Raw genomic sequence first — 26,790 nt, 5'->3', positions numbered from 1 at the left:
ACCAGTCTGAGATGTGTTCTCTTATTTCCTCAAAGTTTTTAAATTTTATTTGGTTATCTTCATTTTTTAGAAGTGTTTTATATGTTGGCCAGCTTTCCTGAGTATTTTTCCGTTTTACTGCTACGGCTTCTATTGGAGAAGTCCACCACAGGACTTTAGGTTCCATCAGGTCTTTATATTTTTCCCATACCGCAAAGAGTGATTTTCTTATTATATGGTTGGTAAAAATTTTATGAATTTTCGCTTTTCCATATATCAGGTAGGCATGCCATCCCCAACGGTTGTCAAAACCTTCCAGGTCGAGGAGGTCCTACTGCCTTCAACTATAGATTATTTTAAAAACTGGCAACACATCCTACTGTTAGCCACTTATTCAATGTGTAGCTGATGTTTTGTAGATAAAAGAAAGTGCCTCCAATAATAAACGAACTATTTCAGTCACTACTACACCAAGAGGTGCTGTGGGGGTGGAAGTCCAAACTAAAGGGTCACCATTTGAACTATTGCAAGGGGGGAAAGGTGCAGGGTTTGGTAGGAGACAAAAGCTGGGGAAATGTCCACTCAGCCCCACCACTTTGCAGCTGTTGAACAAACCAACAGGAAGCAGAACCATACATGCATGGATGTGCAATTTATAGGGCACTTCCAGACCGGGCTGTTATTTAGCATTCTTGCTGATGTTTGCCCAAAACATACAGAGAACATATGGTTTGTTGAGAATTTGTCCTGCTACTTGTACACTAAGCCTATATGACAGTGTCAGCTAGTGGCAATTACCCCATGTTTTAAGCCACTTTTCTCACTGGACTTCTTGTTAAAAACTTCAGGATAAAAAAAAGCCAGGAAGTTCCTGCTCTGTCTTACCTTATTCATTAAGTTAGCAGCTGACCTTAAACAAGCCACTTTCATTCAGTCCCCCTGAATGTAACATGGGGCTAACAATATGGATCTATGTTACATCGAGATAATGCATAAAGTGCTTTGAGCGCATAAAAACCTCTACATAAACAAATGCTAAACTCACCTTCAGTTCACTGGACTGGACCATGTCTTCCAAAGTTTTGGCAGTAGCAATAGTCAGCAGTGAAGTCATCTTTTTCCAGCTGCAGCACATTTCAACCCAAAGGGTGGGCGGGAGTATGTGTCGCCTTCTTATGAGCATGAACTATAGCAAACTTTGCGGAGGATTGCTTCACTCAGCAAGGGACCTACAATCAAGCAATTTAATATAGCAGGTGCTGTGAATACTTTAATAGGGACACGCACAAAGGAATTTGCTAGAGAAAGTCAATGATTTATAAAACTAAGTACTCTTAGGTGCCTTTGGGACAATGACTGAATCAGGAACAAAGGGTGGAAAATGGTTTTGTTACAAAAAAAAAAATGTATTTTCAAGTAGTCTACTAGCTTGAACTTTCTGATGAGGAGAGAACAGATTCTTGAATTGGTTCATGGCACCTTTGATGTTCCCATTCGTTACAATTCTCAGACCTTATTAAGGATTTTCAAAGCAGATGTTCAGCTCCCAATTGCACCTTTTAATTCACATACACAGAGATTTGATGTAGTCCAGAGCTAACACAGTAGTCTATTTTCCTATCGTCTCATAAACCTCTTTCTTTTCTTCCTCCACTGCTTATCATCCATGTATTCAGTATCGTCAGGAGGGTCTGGGGTTACAAAACCATGTGTCAGTTTATAGTAGACTATTGTGGAGTCTGATTCAACTATGGCCAGTGTGATAGAGAGCGAAGAATCAGGTTCATCCTTCAGAGTATATGATCTCTTTATGATCTGTCTCAACCTGAAAGAAAGAAAAAAAGACTCCAGCAATTCAGCTTACTTTGTTTAAATTTCACAGTCAATCTACAAACAGATCAAGTTAATAATAGTTCTTCTTTAAGTATCTAAAAAAGAACTCCCAGTAAATCAAATATCCTCGGAGTAAATCTTGCATGCTTCTGCTATCAAAGAAACCCAACAGTGCCTGCCAGCCTTTTTGACAAATTTATCAATAGGATTGCCACCTATTTTCTTTTCTTTTTTGTGATGGGGCTCCCATGCCTCTAAAAGATGGATGACTGATAGCGGTGCAACAAAAGCAGCTTTCCCCATCACCGTGGGAATAGCTAGGGAGGGGTATAAATAAAAAAATATTATTATTATTATTATTATTATTATTATTATTACACTGGAGCCCTGCCAGAGGAAAAAGTTTTCAATGCTAACATGCCACAAATCTAAAGTTATTAGGTGGGGCTACCGTGCACTAAAGGGCACACGCAGCTTCCCTTTGGTATAATTGTGGTGGCAATGGCCACTGGCTTAGATAAGATTCCAGAGTTATGGAATACGATTAGCTTAATAATAATAGAATATAAGGTTGAACAGATAGCAGCCATGATTGCAGAATCATCGTCATATAAGAAAGTTAGGTAAATTACACAACATGAATGTATCTGTACAATTAAAATATTTCAGATTCACTCAAACCCCACCCCACCCCCGTTACTCTAAAGCAGAGTTTACCAAACTTGGGTCTCCGGCTTATTACATCCTGGCACAGTGTAGAATATGGTTCCCTGTGCCGTTTGCAGGTTCCCTGTACTTTTTTCTCCTCCGTTCATTATCACCTTCCCATGAGGACTCCTGGCAGCTGAAGAACTAGCCACTTTGCAGAATGCAGCACCCTTCAAAAGGGTGGCAGACAGCAGCTGAGCGTTACTTCTCTCCTGCGATGACTGCCAATTAGCCTTCATAATGGAATTCGCCCGCTAGCTGAGGCAGCTGCACACTATGAAGTCAAAGGGCAGCAGTTGGTATGCTGATGCCAAGCAAGGGTCAACACAGAGGTGGGGGGCAGGGGGATATCTCAGCCTCCCCTCCTCTTCTCTAAGCATTTAGGGATTGTGAAAGCCGTTTTTGTTGAATTCCAGAGAGGAGTACAAATGAGAAAGTAGATGCTTCTTTGGAGAAGGGCTGCGGCCCAGTGGTAGAGCAAATGCTTTGCATGTACCAAGTCCCAGATTCAGCTCAGGAGACAGCTCAGACTCCCTGCAGGCTGCCTCTCCATCAGCCCCTGGGGGGGGACAGGATTCCCAGACACAAAAGCCACCTGTCTCTACCGTGTTATGAAGACTAAATTTAAAAACTCAGCTCCTTCTGCATTCCAGAGCAGCAGTACTCAAGGCACAGAGTGAGGGCAAAAAACTGAAAGAGACCAAGTTCTAGAGGTCATATCCTTGGTAACTGGATTTTCCTAATTGAGGCTAGCTGAAAAATGCCATGAGTTGGCATCAAAGATGCCATGGCTACTTCATCTGACATACAACCATGTGTGTCCACTCTGCGCTGGATATGATTTAGAGAATAAATCTCTGGAAATAAGGAAGTCAGCACTTCCAGTGCCTCAAGGCAGCATTGTTGGGGCCCACATACGGAATTTCTGATAAGCTGTACTTCTACAGAAGTTATTTGTTATAGAAACAGGGAAGGAACTCTTACTGAAGCTCTTCATCTCCAATTACACTGAAGGCATTGTATAGCACATCTGTCATGAACGGGGATGGGGATAAGATATGTCTCAGGTCGATAGAATAACACACAACTTTGCCAGAAGCATTTTCTACTTCAAAAGCACTGCGGGACAAAATATAGAAATACCAGTGGGTGAGGCGCAGATGGAAACAGTGACTCTTTCCATAGAACTCACACTGACCCTTTTCAACCCATTTACTCCTGAAATTCTTAAGGTCAGCACCAGCTAGCCCTGAAGTATACAGTGACTAGCACAATCCCAAATGAAACAAAATTACTGCAATTTACTAAAAAAAAAATACTAAAATATTACTACAATAATCAATCATTTACAGGGCATGTCAACTGGGAAGTGCCACTGATTTCAATAGGACTTACTTCCTAGCATGTGTGTATTTCAGCCCTAAATTCTGATTTAATTGCTGAGGCACCAACATAAGAGAAAGCCCCAAATAAGAAGTGTGCAAAGTAAAATGATGGCTTTTGGCAAAAAAAACCCCAGCCCCTTAAGGAAGGTTAAAGACTGCATTCGCTAAGAGCCAAAGATAGTCTGAAAGCCTTTGTGGATGATTTGGCGATAACAGTAGAAGACCCGTCAAAAAGTTTACCAAGGGTCTTGGATAGAATTTTGGAGTTTGGCTGGGTAGCAGAATTTAAGCTAAACAAGCAAACAAACAAAAACCAAATTGTTGGTACAAAATACGATAGAACAACAACAAAAGGAATTACAAAAACAAACAAACAAATACACCCTGGAATTATCAATAGGAAAAAATGTGAAATATTTGGGGATATGAAACTTTCCCAAAGATGGAAGGAGGACAATCTATCTACAAAAGAAGACTGGCAGCTAAAGATGATGGACTATGCCGAATTAGCGAAAATGACCGGGAAAATCAAGAGATCAAAAGGACAATAAATTTAATAAAGATTGGGGGAATTTTTAAAGTTATTTCAAAGAACACTGTAAACAATTGAAAACATTGGCAGGATTTTGACAACACTTGCAATGAAGCGAGAACAATGATAAAAATTGAGTTTCAAGAAAATACGGAGAATACGATATGATGCTGTGGTGGGATAATGAGCAGCTTGTGCATTAAAGCTGGATCCCTCAGAGCTCACTCTGTGTAGTGAAACCCTGCTTTGAGAAGAGCCCTTGAGCATGGCTCCCTCAGTCGCTGGTAGAATCTGACAGTGGGCGTTTGCGGAAACGTTTCCAACATAAGAGCTGTTTCACAGACATGCGCCTCCTGGATTCCCTGCGTGACAGCTTCCGGCGGGGGGTGGGAGTCCTTATGGGCTGTTCTGATACCTCCTCGCTGTTCTCACTGGAAGTATCCCAGAGCCTCCCCTCCGACTCCCTTTCCTTTGGAGCTCCCGCACTCCCCCTACTGGTTCCCTCTTCTCCTGAAGAAGAGGCTCTCCTATTCTGCTGAAGCCTTCTCACCACCTGTCCTTCCGATGGCAGTTCCCTGACATCCACCTCCCCCCCAGGGCCCCCTTCACCCCCTCCCGCCTCTTCTCCTACTGGCGGCGAGGACGGAAATCCCTGGAAGGAACTCCCCTCATCCTCCGAGGATTCAAACACTTCTAACCACGGCCTACCGCCTCTTTCCCCCTCTTCCTCTCCTTCGTCGGAATCTGTTTCCACCTCCACTTCCGACTCTGGGAACCCTTCAAATTCCCCTTCCTCATCTGTAGTCCCGAAGTGTTCCCTCCTAAACCTTGCCACTGGTTGTGGTTTACTTGGGAAAAGCCGATGAAACGTTTCTATTAAAATCTCGTCCTTGACTTCCTCTGCCGGTACCCATGCGTTTTCTGACTCTTCCTCCCCCTCCCATTCTACCAAGTATTCCACCTGATTCCCCTTCCACCTGGAATCAATGATCCCTGCCACATCCATGTTGCGTTCTCTCTCTTCTATGACGGGTGTTCGGGTGACCTCCCTCTCACGTTCCCCCCACTCACACCCCTCTCTGTAGGGCGACAGTAATGACCTGTGAAATACTGGGTGCAATTTCATGTGACTGGGCAATCGGAGTTTGAATGCTACTGGGTTGACCTGCTGTATGACCTCAAAGGGTCCCAACCGTTTGGGTCTCAATTTCTTACACCCTCCCTTGAACGGCAGTCCTTGGGTGGATAGCCACACCCGGTTACCCACCCTTATGGTTTCGCCTTCCCTCCTATTTCTGTCAGCTTGCTTCTTATATTCTTCTTTGGCTTTCTCTAAGTTGAGTTGGAGCTGACGGTGGATCGCTTCCATCTCTTCAACAAAATTTTCCGCTGCAGGTACACTCCACCTTCCCCCGCCCTCTCCTGGAAACGCCCGAGGATGACACCCATAATTGGCTAGAAAGGGACTCATTCCTGTGGACGCGTTCTCCGCGTTGTTGTAGGCAAATTCTGCCAGAGGTAACCAGTCCACCCAATCAGTTTCTCTGTCCTTTACATAACACCTCAGATATTGTTGCAAAACCCCGTTTGCCCTTTCTGCTTGCCCATTTGTTTCTGGGTGCCTGGCGGTGGAAAAACTTACCTCCACATGCAACATGCTCATTAGTTTCCTCCAGAACCTAGAAGTAAATTGTTTTCCTCTGTCGCTCAAAACCCTCAAGGGGGCGCCATGCAACCTAAAAATGTGCTCCACAAACAACCTTGCGGTTTCTTCCGCTGTCACTGCATGAGAACAAGCTATAAAGTGGCACATCTTAGTTAGTAGATCTACCACCACCATGACCGCGGTTTTCCCTTTGGATCTCGGTAGATCGGTCATGAAGTCTATGGATACCATCTCCCATGGCCTTTCTGGGGTGGGTAAGGGTTCCAATAACCCCGCTGGCGCCAACCTCTCTCCCTTTGCTCTTTGGCACCTGTCGCATCCCCTGACATACTCCCGCACGTCCTCCCGCACCTTGGGCCACCAAAACTCCCTGGTAACCAACCACATGGTCTTGTGCTGCCCGAAGTGCCCGGCCGTGGGGCTGTCATGCAACTGCTTAAGCACTCGCCCTCTTAGTTCCCCACCTGGTATGTAGAGCGCCCCTTTGTAATATAGTTTTCCGTTCTTTTCCTCAAACCCCCCTGCGTTTTCACCTGTCTCCCTGAGTTCCCTAAGTTTCTCTTGGGCATATTCATCGTTTTCAATACCCTCTACCAGTTCTCTTTGCCCCACCAATGCCGCCCCACAAACCCAGTGGTCCTCTGAGATGATATGTCTTTCTTCCGCCCCTCCTTCCCCCTCCAAGTACTCAGGTTTTCTGGAGAGAGCGTCCGCCCTGACATTCTCAGCCCCTGGCACGTAGCGAATCTCAAAATTGAACTTGGAGAACTCTTGCGCCCATCTTACTTGTCTCTGGTTCAACACTCGGGCTGTTCTCCAGTATTCTAGATTTTTGTGGTCTGTCCGTACTTGAACCTTGTGTTGCGCTCCAATCAACAGGTGTCTCCATCTCTTGAACGCTTCGTGGACAGCGAGTAATTCTCTGTCGTACACTGTATAATTCCTCTCAGACTTGTTCAATTTCCTCGAGAAGAAGGCACACGGCTTCCATTCCGACGTATTCGCTCCTGGCTGCAGAAGCACGGCCCCCACCGCTCTGTCAGACGCGTCGGTTTCCACCCTCATCGGCTGCTGCAGATCCACGTGTAAAAGTTGTTCTTCCGAAGCAAACGCCCTCTTTAAACTTTCGAAAGCTCGCTGCGCTTCTTCCGTCCAGACAAATTTCTTCTTACTGCTGAGACAATCCGTGATGGGGGCTGTTAAATGGGCGAAGTTCTTGATGAACTTCCGATAGAAGTTCCCGAACCCCAAAAACCTCTGCACATCTTTCTTAGTTTTCGGTGGCCTCCATTCCAGCACTGCTTGCACCTTGCTAGGATCCATGGCCAGCCCCTTGTCCGACAACCGGTACCCAAGGAATTCCACCTCCCTGGCGTGAAACTGACACTTCTCCAGTTTCACCCACAGCTGGTTTTCTTGCAGTTTGCTCAGTACTTCTCTTACATCTCGCACATGCTGCTCTTCATCCTCTGAGTACACCAGCACATCGTCCAAGAACGCAGCGCAGTTCTTGTACAGCAATGGTCCTAGTACGTGATTAATAAATGATTGAAATACTGCGGAACCCGCCTGGAGGCCGAAAGGCATAACGCAGTACTCAAATGCCCCCAAGGGGGTGAACATAGTGGTTTTCCACTCATCTCCCTTTCTCATACGTATCAAGTTATACGCCCCCCTCAGGTCCAGCTTGGTAAAAATCTTCCCTTTTCTCACCCGGGTCAGAATGTCATCGATTCTGGGCATAGGGAAGGTCACGGGTTCGGACACTGCGTTTAGGGCCCTGAAATCCACAATTAATCTCGGTTTGTCCGAGTTTTTTTTGTCTACAAAGAACACTGGGCTACCCCCCACCGCTCGTGACTCCCTGATGAACCCACGCTTGAGGTTTTTGTCAATAAACTCCCTTAGCTCCTGCATCTCTCTGTCAGACATTGCATACACCTTGCCCACTGGCAATTGCGCTCCTGGAAGTAAGTTGATTTGGCAGTCAAAGGCTCTGTGCGGGGGTAGTTTATCTGCTTCCCTTTCGCTGAAGACGTCGGCAAAATCTGCATATTGTCGTGGTACCCTACCTTGTTCCATTGCTTCTATCTTTGCTAACGTGGCCTGAGTGCCTGCTTGGCCCCCTTTTTCTGTGCAGTGTCCCATACAATGTGCTGACCCAAAGGAAACCACTCTCTGATGCCATCCCACAAGCGGATCATGCAGCGCTAGCCAGCTCATCCCCAAAATGATGGGCGCTCCTCCCAACGTGGCTATATTAAACGCTATCCGTTCCGTGTGTCTTGCCACCCTCATTGTCATGGGGACCGTCTGCCGGTCTACTTCTCCCCCCAACAGCGCCCTCCCATCAATCGTGGTCACCTGCAGGGGATTTTTTAAAGGAATGGTTTGTATCTGATGGGCGGCTGCAAACTCCTTACTCATAAAGTTGCAGGAGCTGCCTGAGTCTAATAGCGCCTTCACTTTTAGTGGGTGTCCGTTTGCCAGCTCCAGCAATACCTCTATTACAAGAGCTGGTCTTGGGGGTTCTGGCGTGGGCACATTTACTGTTCCTTGGCCTGGCTGCTGTGCCCCGTCGGTGGCAGCCAGGCGTTGGCTTTTACTTGCTCCTTAGCTCCTTCTCCCTCCTCCCCAACAGCTCCCGCCATTCCTTGCCATTCCTTTCTTTGCGGACAAACTCTGGCAAAATGACCTGGCTGTTGGCAGAGAAAACATTTCTTGGCGCCTTTCCCCTCCTTCTTCCGCCCTTCACTGGGGTTTGAAATTGCGCGCGCGCGCGCTGTTCCGATTTCCATCGGCTCTGCTGGCAGAGAAGGCTGCTCTGGCATCTCTGGAATGCGGAAATCCCTCCAACGCTCCCCTTTCCCTTCCCGCTTCTCCAAGGCTCTGGCCTCCTGGCGTGAGCCTATGGCCAGCGCTGATTTAGTCAGAAGGTCCATAGACTCCGCCCTGGGCCCCCGGGAAAGTTCGTCTTTCACTGCCGAAGATAGTCCTTCTTCGAACAGCATTTGTATCGGTTCCGCTGACAAATCCCATCCTAATTTATGGATCAACATGGTGAACTCAGTCCAGTACTCACGGACAGATCGGTTCCTTTGTTTACACGCCATTAACTGCCTGCGCGCCACTCCCTGCTCAATCTCGCTGGAAAACATCAGATCCATGGCGCGAAAAAACTTCCTTGTGTCCCTTAGGGCTTCATTATTGGCTGCCATTAGTGGCCTCACCCAATCTCGGGCTGTGCCTTCGAGATGCCCAATCACAAAGCCAACCCTCGAATCCTCATCAGGAAAATCATCAAACTGCAGATTGAGGGCATATTGCATCTCTGTCCTGAAGGCTTGATAATTCCTGGGATCACCCCCAAACTTCTGCACCAGTCCTGGCACTTTCCTCGAGAGCTGGGCGGCTTTCCCCTTTTCTGCATCATGAGCCCTCCTCTCCTCCAGCCTCGCCGTTTGCAGAGCTAACTGTACCTCCAACATCCTGTACCTTTCTTCCAGGCTAGGACCGGCTGCAGCTGCTCCCCCATCTCCGCCTCCGGCTGGGTTGCTCATGATGCCTCTCTTTGCACAAGCTGCTTTCAGGGACTGTCAGATTGCTGTGGTGGGATAATGAGCAGCTTGTGCATTAAAGCTGGATCCCTCAGAGCTCACTCTGTGTAGTGAAACCCTGCTTTGAGAAGAGCCCTTGAGCATGGCTCCCTCAGTCGCTGGTAGAATCTGACAGTGGGCGTTTGCGGAAACGTTTCCAACATAAGAGCTGTTTCACAGACATGCGCCTCCTGGATTCCCTGCGTGACAGCTTCCGGCGGGGGGTGGGAGTCCTTATGGGCTGTTCTGATACCTCCTCGCTGTTCTCACTGGAAGTATCCCAGAGCCTCCCCTCCGACTCCCTTTCCTTTGGAGCTCCCGCACTCCCCCTACTGGTTCCCTCTTCTCCTGAAGAAGAGGCTCTCCTATTCTGCTGAAGCCTTCTCACCACCTGTCCTTCCGATGGCAGTTCCCTGACAGATGCAGTTTGAAAAAGATTATCTGGGGAAACCATGGAGGGCTAGAGGGAAGTTCCAGGATGCCGAGAATCCTATTTGTAAAACGATTTTGATTTATGTATGATGATAAATGTTAAAAGTGAAAATGAATCTTAAAATGTCAAAAAAGAAGGAATATGTAGACCTAGCCCTGTGTCCTCATTGCCAACATGTGCAACACCATCTTCCAGCTGATGTGTGATTGGCTCAGTCCAAATGTTTGGGGAGGATTCAAATGCTTCCCTGCATTATGAAGCAATACAGTCCCATGCAAGTTATTCAAAATAGTGAGTCATTGGATCCTCATGAATCCAAATTTTAAGCAAGATGACAAACCCTGGTTTGAGGAATGAGGGAAGCCAAGTTGGACTACCCACAAAATTAGCACTGCGGAGCACTCATGTTCCAGATTCTGACCAGTCAACCAAGGATATTCCATTCCAGGATATTCCATTTCCAGGATATTCCATTCTGTTCCACCACCACCCCACCAAGACAGCCAGTATTCTGTGTCCATTATGTATGCTGAGCCCTCACTGAGCTGCTTTTGGATTTCCACCCCCCACCCCAAACAACTTTGTGTTCTTTACAAATACTAGGCTTCTTCAAGACTGCTGGTATCGCCCACTTCTGCACAGCCGAGACTGTTTGGGTTGCATAAGGATCTACACATGGCAAACTAATTCACTGTTAGTATTTATGATGGTGTGCACAACTGCAGCCACATAGGAGAACTGGGCACAAGTTCTTAAGTGGAGTCATTTGGCAGCTGAGAATGAAACAGACAGAGCAGGCTTGAGAGAAATCACACATTCAATGTTTGCCCTATTAGAAAGACTGGTTGCCAAGTGGACCTTCAATCAATGTAATTCATTCACCCTTTGCCATCCCAAGAATGTCATCTTTTAGCGGAATGCCAAAGACAGAGCAAACAGCATCACCACCACACAAATTTATAGAAACTCTACATGAATGAAAAGCTTAATGAAATAGTCAAAGATGCATTGGTGATATTGTAACTCCAGTAACTAAAAACATGTTTCAACAGATTTGTGGGTGCCTACCAACACATAAGGAATCAGGATTTGGTATTCTTTTCCCACGTCACTGACAAAAGCCAACAGTGATCTGGAAACCATCTGATCCTGGGGTACAAGAAGGAAATTTTCTAAACTGTGCAAGTCCACAATTCTGCCACAGATACAGTGGTACCTCGGGTTAAGTACTTAATTCGTTCTGGAGGCCCGTTCTTAACCTGAAACTGTTCTTAACCTGAAGCACCATTTTAGCGAATGGGGCCTCCCGCTGCCACCGCACAATTTCTGTTCTCATCCTGAAGCAAAGTTCTTAACCTGAAGCACTATTTCTGGGTTAGCAGAGTCTGTAACCTGAAGCGTATGTAACCTGAAGCGTATGTAACCTGAGGTACCACTGTATTGGCCCTGGATCTAGAAATCAGCATCTGGAATTTTTAAATTTTTTATTAATGCCCACTTGAGACCCAGTCCTTTAAACCTCCCAGGAAGGCAGGAGATGAGATTTACATTTATATCTGAAATGTGCTCAGAAACAAGCTAGCAGCTGGTGAAGATTTTTTTTTTCAAGTTGTGTTCCATTGAGTGAGTCCTGCTTGTTATATTCTGAACCAGCCAAAGTTTTAAAACAATCTTCAAAGACAGCTTCTATGGTTTCACCAAGCTTTGCCAAGCAAAACTGCAGGAGTAAAACAGCCTTGAGCATTGCCAACCTATGTTTGGTTTGGCTAAAATAAACTCAAAACCAAACCCTCTGTGGATCCTTGCTCACCTCTCATGGCTAATTGACACGTGGACAGGAGTTGGCACCACCACTTGAAAACCATCCGTTTCTCTCTCTCGTCCACAGAGACACACAAGCTGGAATTCTGCAAGGCCAATGTAGGACACCTCATGCCAGTTCCTAGCTGAAGGAAGAGCAGCAAAATCAGAATGAACTAAATAAAAAATAGCATTCAGTCTGGTTCACTGGATTTCTTAAACACCTTTTTCTAAAGGAAGACTCAAGGTGTCTTGCAGTAAGAGACAGAAAAGTCTGAAATAAACCACAGAACAAGTGACACACCTAGAGTATATTTAGATACTGTATTAGATTTCTCTCTTCCTTCAAGAGTTCTTGGGGAAGAACACAGACCAGGGTCAGGGCATCTACTCTGCATGCAGAAGGTCTCAGCTTGAGTCCCCAGTACCTCCAGCTCGGGCTGGCAATGACTCGCTGCCTGAAACCACAGAGTTGCTGCCAGTCGGAGCAGAAAATCCTGAGCTAGATGGACCAGGGATCTGACAGGCACCATCCTATGTTCCTATCCTTATTTACTCTCACAACCATCTTCTGAGAGATAGCCATGAAGCTCATTTAGTGACCTTGGGTAAGTCGTTCAAGTAGGGATGTGTGTCAGGTTCATTTTGGTCCAGTTCCAGTAATTTATCCACACCACCACAATGGCCATGAGTGTGCAGATGGCTGTATGAGAGAGGGATCTTGCGTGTACCCAGGACACATAGTGCTAGTCATATTTGACGTGAAGTTACAAGGGGTGGGTGGGAGGTGGAGACTCACCTGGGTGACTATCAGCTGTCTAACTGATCTATTTTCTCTAACAGCTTGCAAGGGGGAAGCATCAGTGTGCAACTACTGCTGTATGTTTTAATGAAACCAACAAGAATCCTATGAAGATGTGTATATCAAGCTCATGTGTGACACCACCTCCGCCTAATGGGGAGAGGACAGTCACTACAGGTATGTTGGGCTCTGTGGGGCTGGGCATTGTAACACTGATATGCAGAGTCGAGGGGAGAGAGACTTTGCACTGGCCACCAGGCAATGGCTTTTTCCACCAGCCTTGCCCCATCCTCCAACCCTAGGAGCCCTTCCCAGACCATGAACAGCAGAAACAGCTGGCAAGCGAGAAGATGAGTTCAGGGATTTTCTTTTTAAATAATTTTGTAAGTTGTATGTCTTTTGTTTCTCAGTTTGATCCTTTTACATGTGGTATTTTATGCATTGTGACTTGCTGTTGTTTTTATTGATTATTATTTAGTTATTATTTATTGTAATTGTTAAGAGTGAATTTCTCTTTATTAGTTGCTGACATTTCATTTTACTGTGCACTATTATATTCCGAGGGATTATTAAATATTACTTTATTTTATATAAGTTGTTTATTTGAAAGTTATGTTTTTATTATCACTAGTGCACAGTAATATAGAAAGGCTGTATACAAATCAAAAGTGAAATTAATTGAAAATGAAACATCCAATGCATGGAGGTTAGGTGGGTTCAAGATGGGACACTTCAGAAGTGCAGATAGGCTCAAGTGATGTCTGCAAAAGTCCAAGGTATTCTAAGAGTACACAAAGGGCATTATTGGCACTCTTTTTAAACCAAATGATATGCCTTAGCAGCTCGGGTTTTTTATTCCTCAGTCTGCCTTTGAAGCTGCCTCCATTAACTTACCTTCTAAGAGGTCTAAGTAAACTAAGAAAGCAGCATGCACACAACTGCTCTCAGCCACATCCAACGACATCATCCCTGTGAGCTGAAAGACACAATAGTAAGCAATAGATGTAAAAGCTACTGCAATGCAACAAAATTCAAGCGGTTTTATCCACAATATTTTGGAAGTGTTTTCCCATCAACTCTAGAGACGTTTGGAAGAACCCCCCCAAAAGCACAGCACACACAGTTTTTTTCAGGCCTGTTAATGGATTTACTGCTAGATAGTCTGTTAAAAGACTTGCAGGTCATGTTTTGAAAATGCCAATAAAACTGTCTTCCAAAAAGTGCAGTTTAGTGTTTTGGAAGGGGAGGGGCATGATTTAGCAATGGTGATTGTTCATAAAACAGGGCCAGTTCTGTCCTAAGCCCACTGGGCAGGGACTGCTTTAAATCTGTGTTTTGGCAAGCCCCTGAGACAGGAAGGGGGCGGTGTCAGGCCTGGTCGTTGTCCTCTTCAGATCACCACACAAACGCTTCTTGTTCTTTTATAAAACTTTTTATTGCGTATTAACAAAACAATCTTATAAACGGTTCTTAAGTATTATTCCTCAGAGTCACTTCTTTCAGCTACCTTCTGAGCTCTGCTTCTCCGTGACCAGCCACTCTCAAAATGGCGAAGGCGCCCTTCCCTTCGCTTTCCCGCTCTTCTTTCTACCCTCCTGGCTAGAGCTGGCCTGTATCTCCCCTCCTCCCAATCTGAGCTAGAACTGAACCCTGGCCTTTCCTGGGAACAGCCGGTCCCTCCCTGTTGTTCCTCCTGTTCTCTTCTATTAGATTCACTGCTCTCCTTCCCCCCTTGGGGAATGCTTTCTCCCTCTGAGAAACTGGAAACTTCTAACTCTTCCCTGACAGGCGGCAAGCAGCTGTATCTGAAACTGAACTTGGAATATCCATTGCTAGAACTGCTATTTATAAAAAACTGCCACAGCGATGTATTTACTTGCTGCATTTATATCTCATCTTTCTGCCAAGGAGCTTGAGGCAGCAAATGTGGTTCTTCCTCCCCTCTATGTTAACCTCACAATAACCCTGTGAGGTAGGTTAGGCTGAGAGATGGGGACAGTCACCTGGCATTCCTCATGTCTTACTAGGGATGTGAATCTGGATTTCCCAGGGTCTAGCAAAGTACTCTAACCACTATATCACACGGGTTCAGCTGGAGCCAGAAGGTACTTTTCTGTTAACTAGCCGGGGCCAGAAGGTGAGGCTCCCGGTACTTTTGCCAGGGCTGGCTAATACAGAGCAGGGATGGGGTTTCTGTGGCACCTGCATATGATCTTGGACTTCAACTCCTTTGAGCCTCAGCCAGCACAGTCAGGGCGGATGAGCGGCGTTGTGTGGGGCCACAGGCTCCTAGTCCCTGATGCAGCGCCTTCCTCTGCCTGCCAGTTAGAGGACAATGTTGCACAACCCTGTTTGTCAAATTAGGAACCGGCTTCCACACATGAGGTTCCCTGTTTAAGCGCTGGGTCCCCGACACACACAGCTGATGCTGTGCAAATGTAAAATCGCAGCACTGCTAGGGACATGCTGCAAGCTTCACCTGCACCTGGCACAGTATAATCATATTATAATGCCTTGATCACTACAGAGAGCTTGATTCCTTCTTCATATCAAAAAAGCAAAATATCTGAGTTGTAAAGTTTGCATTTTATAAGCTTGAACAAGCTAATACTTTCTTAAACCTCTGGTGGCTTGTGTTACACAACCATCAAAATAAGCTCTCTTTTAATATGCCAAACTCATAAGAGGGTTATTTCAGTAAAAATCACATCAGATCATGGAGTTCTGCATTCTGATGGGGGGGGGGGGGATTGTTGACCCAGCTCAGGCAGAGAACTATTGCAGAGGGTCCTGTAAAACTTCACATTCTTACACTTGAATATAAATTTAAGTATATTGAAAGTTATTGCTTTAAAACTCTTACAAATATTTGAGCTGAACATGAAGCTTTCTGATTCTTTACAGATTCTTTGTGCTCCAATCCTGAATATTGTTTTCATACTTAAAGACGCACTGAATGAAATCAGAAGGGTTTTATAAGAAGAGTTAGAGCCTGAATCTAAATTAATTTTATAATGAATGATTTTAGAGTGTTGTTTGTGCTGTACTTTTGTACTGTTTTATTGTTGTTAGCCGCCCTGAGCCCGGCTTCAGCTGGGGAAGGCGGGATATAAATAAAATTTATTATTATTATTATTATTAAGAAGGCATTGCAAGATGAGATTCAGATTAGTTAGGAACATGAAAAGAGCTCTTTGGGGTCAGACCAAAGTCCTATCTTATCCAACATCCTGTTTCCCAGCCAGACGCCTGTCAGAAGCCCAGAAGCAGGAGATGAGCACAAGTGCCCTTTCCTGCTGTTGTTCCCCAGTAACTGGTGGTACTCAGTGGGGTACCTTCTCTGAGATTGTATACAGCTACTATAGAAAACTGTCTAATTCTCTTTTACAGCCACTCAATCTGGAGGCCATCTCTACATCTTGTGGTAGCAAATTCCATATTAAGTAAGTATGAACTGTGTGAAGAAGTACTTCCTTTCATCTGTCCTAGATCTCCCACCTTCTTTGGATGGCTCTGGGTCGCAGTATGATAAAAACATTTCTCGGGGTTTTTCCCTACCAGACCTGAAGATATACTTCGAAGCTGCCGCCTTCTGCTGGATCAAGGATTGGATTCAATTAGAGAACGATGATGTGTTAGACTTGGAGGACTGGATAATAGATTTGGATGGCATGCATATCTCTGGTATGACAAGATAAAGGCCCACAGTGGTTTTAAGAATCATGTAATTAGAAAGGCGTTATACAATGTATGGACTAGATATAAAGATCTCTTAGTAAGAAAAACACCAAAATGGATTTCGCCAATGGAAGCACAGGCCCAAAAAAAGTTAAATATGGAAAACAAATGGTTGAGGTACTCAGATTTGTTGTTAGAGGATCAGAAGGTTTTAAATTAAAACCATTTGAACAAATAAAAGATAAAGTGAATTGATTGCAATATTATCAAATTAATGAATTATATAAGATGGATAAGAGAAATGGTTTTGCAACAGAAAAAACCAAATTGGAAACGGAGTTGTTAAGATACTAATGTTAAGAATATGTCTAAAATGTATAATTTGTTGTTGGAGTGGCATACAAAGGATGAACAAGTTAAATCGGTTATGATTGATTGGGCAAGAGATGTGGGACATAATATAATGATGGAGGGTTGGGAGAGGCTATGGAAGAAAGGGGTTAAGTTCACTGCATGTACGATGTTAAAGGAAAATATTATGAAGATGATGTATAGATGGTACTTGACCCCTGTAAAACTAGCAAAGATTTATCACAAAAGTAATAACCTTTGTTGGAAATGTAAAGAAAAAGAAGGTACTTTTTTCCATATGTGGTGGACTTGTCCCAAGGTGAAAGACTTCTGGGAGAAGATTTATAATGAACTGAAAAAAATGTTGAAATATACATTTATTAAGAAACCAAAGGCCTTTCTTCTTGGAATAACAGGTTTGGAATTGCCCAAGAAAGATGTTAAATTATTTTTGTATGCCACAACGGCCGCCCGAATATTACTTGCTAAAAATTGGAAAACACAAGAACTACCAACAGTGGAAGATGGGCAGATGAAGATGATGGACTTTTCGGAGCTAGCTGACCTGACTGGAAGAATCTGCGACCAGAAAGAAGAGGAGTATCAAGAGGACTGGAGGAAATTTAAGGACTATTTGAATGAATATTATAATATAAAAAATTAGAAATTACTTGAAAAAAACAAATAGGCCTAGGATTAAACTAAGTTATAATTAAGTAAACGGGATTTAGAATGTTAAGAAAAGTGAGTAAGATGGACTACAATTGGAAATTGTTTTAGTTTAATAATGATATTGGAAAGCTGTTACTTTTAACTACAAGAAACTCAGAAGGGAGGGACTAGAGGAAGTCAACCAAGATGTTTAAAAGGTTGGATTTGTAAAGAATTAAGTTTGTTGTTATTGTTTATCTGTTTATTGTTCCTTTTTTCTTCTTTCGTTCACTGATGTATTTTTCTTTTTTTCTGTTTTTGTGTGTCATTCTGCTCTGTGGTTTTTGTTATAATTGTGGGAAATCTAATAAAAAATTTTTTAAAAAATCTCTATCCCCTTTCTTGACATCTATCATGTCCCATCCTATTTATCTTCTTTCTAAACTAAAAAATGGTTTAAAATGCCTCAGCCATAAACACAGTATATTCCTTTTAGCAGGACACTACTCCTCTTGGATTGTCATCTGAGCAATTCTTACAGGATTGCTGTTAGCGAATGTGGAATACTTGGATCATTCTTAGATTCTTGAGTTCAGTATAACTGCTATTTCATCTCTAGTCCAGAGATGAACCTGCACCAGGGCATGACAGAATTTGAGGTCAGTCAGTCAAGGGTGCAAAGCTACTTAAACTTGGCTGTTTGAGAGGCTTCTCTGTAAAACTACAGAGCTGGGTCACATATACATGTCACTTCATTCTAGTTCAGGGTTTCCCAAACTTGGGTCTCCAGCTGTTTTTGAACTACAGCTCCCTTCACCCGTAGCTAGCAGGACCAGTCGTCAGGGATGATGGGAACTGCAATCCAAAACAACTGGAGATCCAAGCTTGGGAAACCCTGCTCTACTGCTTATTCATCCTGAACATTTTTTTTTTGTTCATTTTTTTTGGTTGATTTTATTTTGCTGCTCCACATGTCCAAATTGCTCTTTATCCCTTCATGTAATACCTAAGAAGCTACTGCACAGATATATTTTACTTTTACTCATTGATATGTGGCACACTTCCCTTTGGATTCTTTTCCTTATGCGTCATGTGCAACTAAACTGCAAGTCTGTACCATCTCCCTCTTAATTCATGTATGGCACCTGGCATGGCGATAGGCACTGCATAACTAAATAGAGACATGTACCTGTGACAAGTGCCTACATAATGCTGTGCCAACTTTATCGTTCCTTTGCTCTTCCTTGGACCAGGTGTATAGCCCTTAACACACAACCATTCACCCATCAGTGGATGCAGTTTCACATGGCAAAGGATAGTATAGTAAGATCATAACCAGCAGAAAGCATGGTCAGAGACGCTCTCCCTCCAACTTCCATTAACAAGCTGTTCTATTATCAACTGCAAGTGGGGAAGGGAATGATTTTCGCTTTGTTCGCTGCAGGTTGAAAAACACTTAAAGGTAGCACTGCACTTTGCCCATAGTCAGAGGGGCCACTGACAATACCCCCCTTTCCTTTTTTCTTGTGTCTATTTACACTGTAAGCCTGGAGGCAGGGTTCTGCTGTTTTTTATTCTAATTGCTTATTTAAAGGCATTTATACACCACTCCTCATAATATTTATTCCTCACTGGGGCAGGGTGGGTGAGGGAAATGTTTTTACATTACATTGTGCAGTGTGTAACATGCATTAAAAGCACAATTTATACACTACAGGGCACTAAGCCAATGGGGCAAATAATAATAATAATAATAATAATAATAATAATAATAATAATAATAATAATAATACCACCCTTATTTATACAGGTACCTACTGAGAAGATCCATTAAAAGGCAACTATTGCCAGGATGGGGACAATGTTTTCATAACTTTCTTCTTCTTGTTTGTTTGTTTTTCTTGCGTATTTTGTGGTTTTTTAAATCTTGCCTTTTTATGTGACGAGCCACCCAGAGATCTACGGATGAAGGGCGGGCGGGCGGGATGCAAGCTGAATCTTGTCCATAACTGATCAGGACAGAAATGACTGCCTTCCGCGCCAGCGCCCCAGCCAGCCCAGCCCAGCCCAGCCCAGGCCCCGCGCCCGCCTCTCGGCCGGACCCGCTTCTGCCCGGGGCGGGGGCGGGGGGGGGAGGGAGAGAAAGGCAAGCGGGAGAGGGGGGCTGGCTGTTTCCCCGGGGCCCCCCCCGCGCGCCTCGGCCCCTCCTCGGCGCAGGGCAGGGCAGGGCAGGGCGGCAGCCAGCGCGGGCCGTTCCCCGGCTATACCGACCGCAGGGTGATCCTCCCGCCGGCTCCCGCGGAGCGTCCTCGCCGCCGCCGCCGCCGCCGCCGCCGCCTCCTCCGCCGGGAAAGAACTTGGGCCGCCCCGCGCGCCGCTTCCCGCCTCGCCCGCCATGGCCCCTCGCGCGCCCCGCGGCTTCGCTCCGCGCGGTGTCTCGGCGCTCAGGGTCCCCCGCGGAACACGCGGCCCGCCGCTAAGGTTCCCCCTCCCTGCCGAGCGGGCGAAGCGACGCGGCGGCTCCGTCGCCCGAAGGTTTCCTGCGAGGCGCCGAAGTAGCCAAGGCCGCCTGAATAGATAGATCCTAACTGAAACTGAGCTTCAAAGGAGGGGTTTTCGCGGGGGGGGGGGTAATCCTTTTATGAGGGAGGAGGAGGGTAGTCATTTAGGGGGAGAAAATTAAATTTTGCGAATTTTTCCCGCGAGTGGTCTTAAAAATATGTTTTGAGTGTGAAGAATCAAAATCTACTTTTATTTTTGGGAGTGGACAACATTTAGCTTTGTAAATCTATATTTGATGAAGAAGCACATAAACTACTTTTGGAAAACCTTTTTTTTAATTTTACATTCTGAAAATGTAAATAATAAATACTGATAACAATGGCAATATATAATATAACTGGAAGTACTTGGCAAATCATTTTTAATGATTTTTATGCATTTTTACCATACTTTAACTTAACAAGCAAAGCTAAATTATATTAATTTAACCAAAATTTCTTTTGAATTCTCAGGTCACATTACAGCTTTTTAGCACCCCACATTTGGGGAATTTGAAAGTTGAAAACTTTCCCCCAGCAGGGAAGCAGAAGCAGCCCCCCCCCCATCCAGCATCATTTCTTAACTAATATTTATTTCTCCCTAAGGTTTCTATAAAATGGTGAGCTGCCAGTTTAGGATTGCCAGCTAACCAGACAAGCAGCCCTTTGATCTGCCCAACTTGGCCGGTGATATTTTTGATGGTGTGACCAATGAGGTAAAGCCATGCTTCTCACTGGGGTTGTGCTGCGTCTTCCTTGCTAAGCAGACTCGCTCTGCAGAGATCCTTGCATGCGGCATGCAGCTGTGGTCTACGCATCAGGGCACAAATCCAATGCAAGGAAAAGGAAAATGGAACAAGATTATCTCCCAAGTTTGACCCCTCCAAAACCAACACACAGGGAAGCATCGTGCAAGGAAAAAGCAGCAGCTCTTCCCAAACCGCGCTGGCAGGGCCAGCTCTGCCGCAAGGCAAGAGAGGCAGTGGCCTCAGGCACTGATTGGGGGTTTCATGGAAAGGAGGCAAGCTGCTTGCTTTTTAGTTCATTGTTGTGGTTTTACTCCCAGGGAGAGGTGCTTGTGGGCTAGTCTGGCTCAGATGCCAAAGCAAGTTGGGCATTCTTTCGAACTATTCCCTTTGAGTGGGGTGGGGGGCGCTCGAGGTACTTGAGCAAAATGTCTAAGTCATGAGTGGCCTTTTGAACTAACTCAAAACATTCTGAAGGCATACTTTGAAATACAGTTTGGTAGACAAGCTTCTCAGCAATAGCACAGTTTTTGCTAGTATTTTTTTGGAGTGATAAGTCTAATACCAATGTGAGAAGCCGGTGTATTTGATTTTTACAAACATAAAACAGCAGCACTTAAAACATCTGTAGCTTCACCAGTCCCCCATCCCAAATCTGTGCTATGCCTAAAAAAAAATAACTGACAGATTATATGCTTAACTCTTTAACAGATTATATACACTTAATATACTTAACCGTTAGGTTGAGACCTAGTGGGCTGCAGCCTGATCTAAGGTGGCTCACAACAGAAGCAATACCACCATGCAAATATATGGTAAAATATTCAGAAACGGGTCTCCAAATGCATGCTTGGGTTAAAAGTGTGTTGAGGGTCTGAAATGGTTGAAGATACCTGCTCTAACATCAATGCCTCTTTGCGGTATGTTCTGCCTCTTGAGTATACAGTTCACATACATTTTCTCAGCAGCTTGTTTAAATGGGTCATTATAATTCTTGTGCCCATGTTGCAAAGTGTCTTCCTTAATTCTGTCTGATGAATTTCATGGCACAGGAAAGTTCTGAGCCAGAAGATTCCTAGTTGATCTGTAGTAACTCTGGATACTGACAGCTTTACTGCTATAGATAAATAGGGCTTCTCCCTCTGAGGATGAAGAGGATGATGCAAAGCTGCCTATGAACAATTTTTTGAACTGCTCTGAATTAAACTTGAGAAAGAGCATAATAAACAAATAAATAACATCTGTCAAGCCCTGTCATTGCAGCAAACTTTACTGCTTCCACAAAAGTGAAGATTGTTTAGTTCACTCAGTTTTGTGTTTCGTGAAAGAAATTCTAGAAGTGTGATCTTATTAAGTGCCTCCTAAAAATAATCCCACAAATTGGCAACTCTGAAAAGGCTCCTTTTTGGCTTCTGAGGGTCATTTATTGAAAGCATAGTGAGAAGAATGAAAACATGCTACTGTTTCTTGAAGGAACTGTCCCATACAACTGCTTCCTGTTGCAAGGACTGCCAAATATTTTAGTGGTTCCACAGAAATCTGAATCTTAGTCTGCAATCCTATACAGGCTTAACTGGGAGCCTCCTGGAACTCAGTGGGTGGTGGTGGGGAGATGCTTCCTTCTTAATCAAAATTCTCTGGTCATTTGCTTGAGTTATCCAGCTGCACTTACGTTGCAGTCCTAATTACATTTGTTTCGGTGAATGCATTGGATATGCATGCATAGGATTGGGCTATAAACTCTAGATCGGTGCTTTCCAAACTGTGTTGCGACACATTAGTGTGTCGGCCGCAGTGTGTAGGTGTGTTGCACAAACACTCCCCACGTTCCTCACAGGGCTAGAAAGGGATTAGTTTAACCTCTGGTTTGCTAGTGAAACTGAATTACTGTGTTGCAAAATGATGCATGTCTAAAAAGTGTCACCAACATGAAAAGTTTGGAAAACTCTGCTCTAGATTATGATTGCTTTCTAGCAGGGAATAGACTGGGTAGGTGGCTTAGCTAGACAAGTACTGTAGGCCAGTGCTATGCATGCTTCCTGGAAGCAGTAATTCCCAACAACCAAACACAAAATCTCTACAAACAAATTAAGAGTGAATGCTCATTAAACAGCCAACCACTGTCTAGTTTCCCTACAAATGTATCAGGCTGTATGTTCAATAAACAGGCTGTTGGGAAGCATCCGTTATCACATCCTTACAGAACCATGTGTTCATTGGGGCTTGCAATGTGCATTGGGTTGCAACCTCAATGCCAGGAAAGTATATTATAATCCTTAGCCATAAATGTGCAGATAGAGCAACTGAAGTCAATACAAAGCAGAAAACCTCAGTGCCAGTCCAATCTCTTATTTCATTTATTAAGGCAGAGGCTTCATGTAAGGTTGGCTCCGTGTAGGGGTATGCATATGCAGGATTCAGCCACCATGGCCTTTCTAGGCATTCTGCCTAATGAGGTTGTTGAGTCCGCAGTGTCTCAGTCACTCTTGCAGTCCTAGACCCCTATACCTGTGGGAGTAAATTCTGTGGAAGTCAGTGAGACTTCCATGCAAGTGCACGTGCATAAAGAGGATTGTGCTACAAGGGGCAGAATTCTGGATCACAACTTCTGACCCGTGTGTCATTTTTAAAATTATTTCCCCAGGTAAAAAGCTCGCTACATGTAGTACACTAGCTCATGAGTGAAAGGACAGTGTGGGGACCTCTTTTCTCCGACATGCATGGACCTCTTAGTCGTGGGAATCTAAAAAGAACACAGCCACTGAGCCACCGGTCGCGTGAAATTCCACCACCACATTGTGCTCACGAGTCCACTAGCATTAATTCGAAGTGTGCCCGGTGCAATCCGAGCCCAATAGGGATCAGAAGAAAAAGATCATCTGAAAGGTTTGTACGGACCTATCCCTTCTTAGCGTTACTTATGATTAGTTTTGCAAAAAGCTCTCTGTCGTTTAGGAGGTCGGCAGAGGAGGGAATATGGACAGAGAGGAGCACGCGTGTTTTGTTTCTGCTTGCTCCACGAGCGGAGAGCTTTGCCCCCGCCAAGCCGCCTTTCGCCGAGAAGGCACAGCCCCCCCCCCCTCCTCCTCCTCTGAGCAAATACAAAAGGCGAAGCGGGGGCGCGCGGCAGCCGGGTCTGCTCTCCCTCCCTCCCTCCCTCCCCGCCTGCTCTCCAGGTAGGCGCCTCCCGGCCGCCGCTGCCAGCAGAGGCTCCTCGCGCTGCCCCGAAAGATGGCTGCGACCCTCGCGCTCCCTCGCCGCCCTGCCCGGATCCTGCTGCTGCTGCTGCTGCCCCTCTCCTGGGTCTTGGCGCTGCCAGGGGGCAGCTGCTCAGCCCCGGAGCAGCTCGGTCCGGATCCCCTGCCGGAATCCGCCTTGCAGAAGCCCACCGTCCTCCTCGCCCTCCTCGCCAGGAACGCTGCCCACTCCCTGCCCCACTTCCTCGGCTGCCTGGAGAGGCTGCGGTACCCCAAGAACAGGATCGCCCTCTGGTAAGTTGGCCGAAGGCGCCGCCGGAGAGACGGGCGGGCGGGGGGGGGGCAGACCTCAGTGACCTCATCCCGACGGAGGCTGGGCGAGAGAAAAGTTTCCAGGTAGCTGCATCAAGGCTGGAGGGTGGATGGAGGAAAACGTGCGGGTTGGTGGGAGTTTGCAGGCAAGGTTGCCAACTGATCAAGGGGCCAGAGTTCTACCTGGTCTGCTCCTGTGCCATTAGCTGAAGCTGGGTCTTCAGAAATCCACAGATGAAAAATTTCACCCTGTGATGGAAGCAATATTTTTGTCACCTTTGATGTTGCCTGCATAGGATGTTGCTGTTAAAGATCCGGAGGCGGGGGGGGGGGGTGAGCAAAAGACTGGAAGCACCTGGTGGGATGAATGGAAGGTTGAAGGAGGTGAGACGGGAGAGGCACAACCAAGCAGGGTGGAAAATCTAAAGTTGCAATTTGTAATCCTGTGTATTTGAGAGCTAACCCCCTGAACTCACCGGGACTTGCTTCTGAGTAAATTTGCACAGGTTCACAATGGTTTACTGGCATATACGAGTAGTGTAACAGACGTGCATGAGTCCAAAATTGGGACTTAGTCTTGCCGTCTGCAGCAGTGACTGCATACAGGAAGCACAAGACAGATGAGGCGCATCTTTGTGGCTCAGAAGCCCGTTGAGATTCGTCATGGCTGCATAGATTCTTGATCTTCTGCAAAAGGAAGGGGGAAGGCAGACGTCAGCGCTCAGCAAGGCTGTGGGCTTCTGGAATTGGGTTTGACAAGCTGTTGCTACTAAGCAGTTTTCAAATGAATGAGATGGAAAAATTATAACCCTTTTTTGCATGCTCTAACTGCAATACCTGGTTGTCCCCAAGCAATTTATTAATAACTAGGCTTTTGCAGCTGTTGCTTTTGCATAGGGAGAGATTTCTTGGAAGCAGTTAGTCTGTGTGTGTTTTCTGTCCCTGCCAAGAGAGAACTGTGTCTATTTGTGAGTACCACTTCATCATTCAGTTACGTCTGTCACAGAAACCCCACTGAACATCACCTTGGCTTGTTCTGTTGGCTTTCTGTGGGAGACTGAAATCACAGCAGCTCCCCTCTCTCCTTGCCCCCAATGGGAATACAGTAGCTGTACAACTGTCTCCAGAAGCATTAAGTGCAAGAGGTAACTCGATCTCCAAGCCATGTGTTTGGGAGGGTAGGGCACATGTGGTAGAAGGAAGGACCGGCCTTGGCTAACTGTAAGGGAGTGAAGAAGGAGGAGCATAGTTTCCAAACAAAAGCGGCAGTGGCTGATGGGGCTTGCTGTCACTCTTCAAAACAACTTAGTGGGGTTTATTGCAGGGGGCTATGGTTTCCCAAATGAAAAAAGCACATGTTCCAGTATGATTCCCCCTCCCACTGTACATAGATAAGGATCTCTGTGTATGGTTACAGACTGACAACTTGCCAAAAGCCAGACCATAATATCCAGCTCCATCATAAGTGGAGTGATTTAAGTTGTGCATCTCGTAATCCCCGCCCCCGCCTCTCTCATGACAAGTTTGTTACAATGTGCTAAATAGCCTCGAAAGGCAGTCATGGTTCCAAAGGACTTTCTTTCTTTCAGTAGTCTCAGTCTATTGCACAGGTGGGCCGGAGGGGATTGGGGTCTGCTGGTGGATATCTGGGTGGTTTTCAGGAAATAACCAAGGATTTTTTACTCCCAGTTGTTAAACAATAGAAAATCCTAGCCCCCTTCCGCCTGCAACTAGGCTGCTGAAATGAGGAGAGCTTTGGGGACTAGGAGGGGGAACCAGAATGGGGTTTTTGTGTGAAATGCATGTACGTAATCTTGGTTCTAAGCACAGGTTCCTGGGCTGTCTGGACCCTTGAAGATGTCTGGTTCTACCCTGTATACACACTATACCTTTAAGCACATTTGAAACACTTTATTTCCCTCAAAGAATACTGGCCACTGTATTTTGTTAAGGGTTGTTGGGAACTATAAAACTATGATCCTCAGAATTATTTGAGGGTGAGAAAGCATTGAGAATGTGCTTTAAAGGTACAGTGTATAAAAAAACCTACTAAGTGTCTGTCTGCCGGCCTCGCTTTCTAAGCCACCATTTTTCACATGGTTTCAGCTAGTAGTGGGTCTTGAGGTTCTAGGAAGAAAATAAAGTAGATTTCACAATCTTGAAGTCTGCACACCCCTGATGTCTTGTACTGATTTGTTGGTGAAACTGCCAAGGTGGGGACACCCAAAGGAAGTGAAGTGCCTTCCAGGAGAAAAAAGGATAAAAGGAACATTATGCCACAATGGGAGGCCAGGATACAGGTTATCATCTTTTATCATATTCCACAGTGAATATGTGTGCTAGAGGCATTCATCTTTTCATATGGCTAAGTGTTGTAGAAAAAGGGCTCGCCATGTGGTTGTAGGTTCCCTGTACCAGTGGCACCACATCGGAAATGGTCCTTTTATTATTTTTATTAGGTGAATTAATTAGAGCAGTGAAAGTTCCTAGATCAGGATGTCATTTAGATGAAAAAATTAAAACAATAGCTCTCCGGCTGTGGATGAAGCTATAAAGGGTTCACATGATGGACTGTAAGGAC

General features: G+C 45.3%; 2 protein-coding genes and 1 long non-coding RNA gene across 9 annotated transcripts in view; 2 read left to right on the top strand and 1 right to left on the bottom strand.

Annotated features, from left to right (window-relative positions):
• The window catches only part of TSEN15 (tRNA splicing endonuclease subunit 15), a 34,542-nt gene extending 14,716 nt beyond the window's left edge, over positions 1-19,826 (bottom strand). For all 7 annotated transcript variants that reach the window (XM_079981785.1, XM_079981786.1, XM_079981783.1 and 4 more), the window contains exons 1-4: positions 19,686-19,826; positions 13,629-13,710; positions 11,943-12,078; positions 1,025-1,804 (exon numbers count right to left, since the gene is read on the bottom strand). In XM_079981785.1, the coding sequence (XP_079837911.1) occupies positions 1,597-1,804; positions 11,943-12,078; positions 13,629-13,710; positions 19,686-19,811 (552 nt within the window). In that variant the 5' untranslated portion in view covers positions 19,812-19,826 and the 3' untranslated portion in view covers positions 1,025-1,596. The remainder of the gene's footprint in view (positions 1-1,024; positions 1,805-11,942; positions 12,079-13,628; positions 13,711-19,685) is intronic.
• Positions 12,122-26,790, top strand: part of LOC307218974 — a 95,304-nt gene continuing 80,635 nt past the window's right edge. Inside the window, exons 1-2 of the long non-coding RNA XR_013840214.1 lie at positions 12,122-12,911; positions 16,125-17,681. This is a non-coding gene — a long non-coding RNA (uncharacterized lncRNA). The remainder of the gene's footprint in view (positions 12,912-16,124; positions 17,682-26,790) is intronic.
• COLGALT2 (collagen beta(1-O)galactosyltransferase 2) overlaps positions 23,840-26,790 on the top strand; it is a 56,322-nt gene continuing 53,371 nt past the window's right edge. Inside the window, exon 1 of the mRNA XM_079981397.1 lies at positions 23,840-24,191. Coding sequence (XP_079837523.1) covers positions 23,932-24,191 — 260 coding nt within the window. The 5' untranslated portion in view covers positions 23,840-23,931. The remainder of the gene's footprint in view (positions 24,192-26,790) is intronic.

The sequence above is a fragment of the Podarcis cretensis genome, assembly GCF_951804945.1.
Source record: "Podarcis cretensis genome assembly, chromosome: 6".
Taxonomy (NCBI): domain Eukaryota; kingdom Metazoa; phylum Chordata; class Lepidosauria; order Squamata; family Lacertidae; genus Podarcis; species Podarcis cretensis.
The sequence above is the reverse complement of the archived record's forward strand: the minus strand, read 5'-3'. Positions and strand labels throughout refer to the sequence as shown.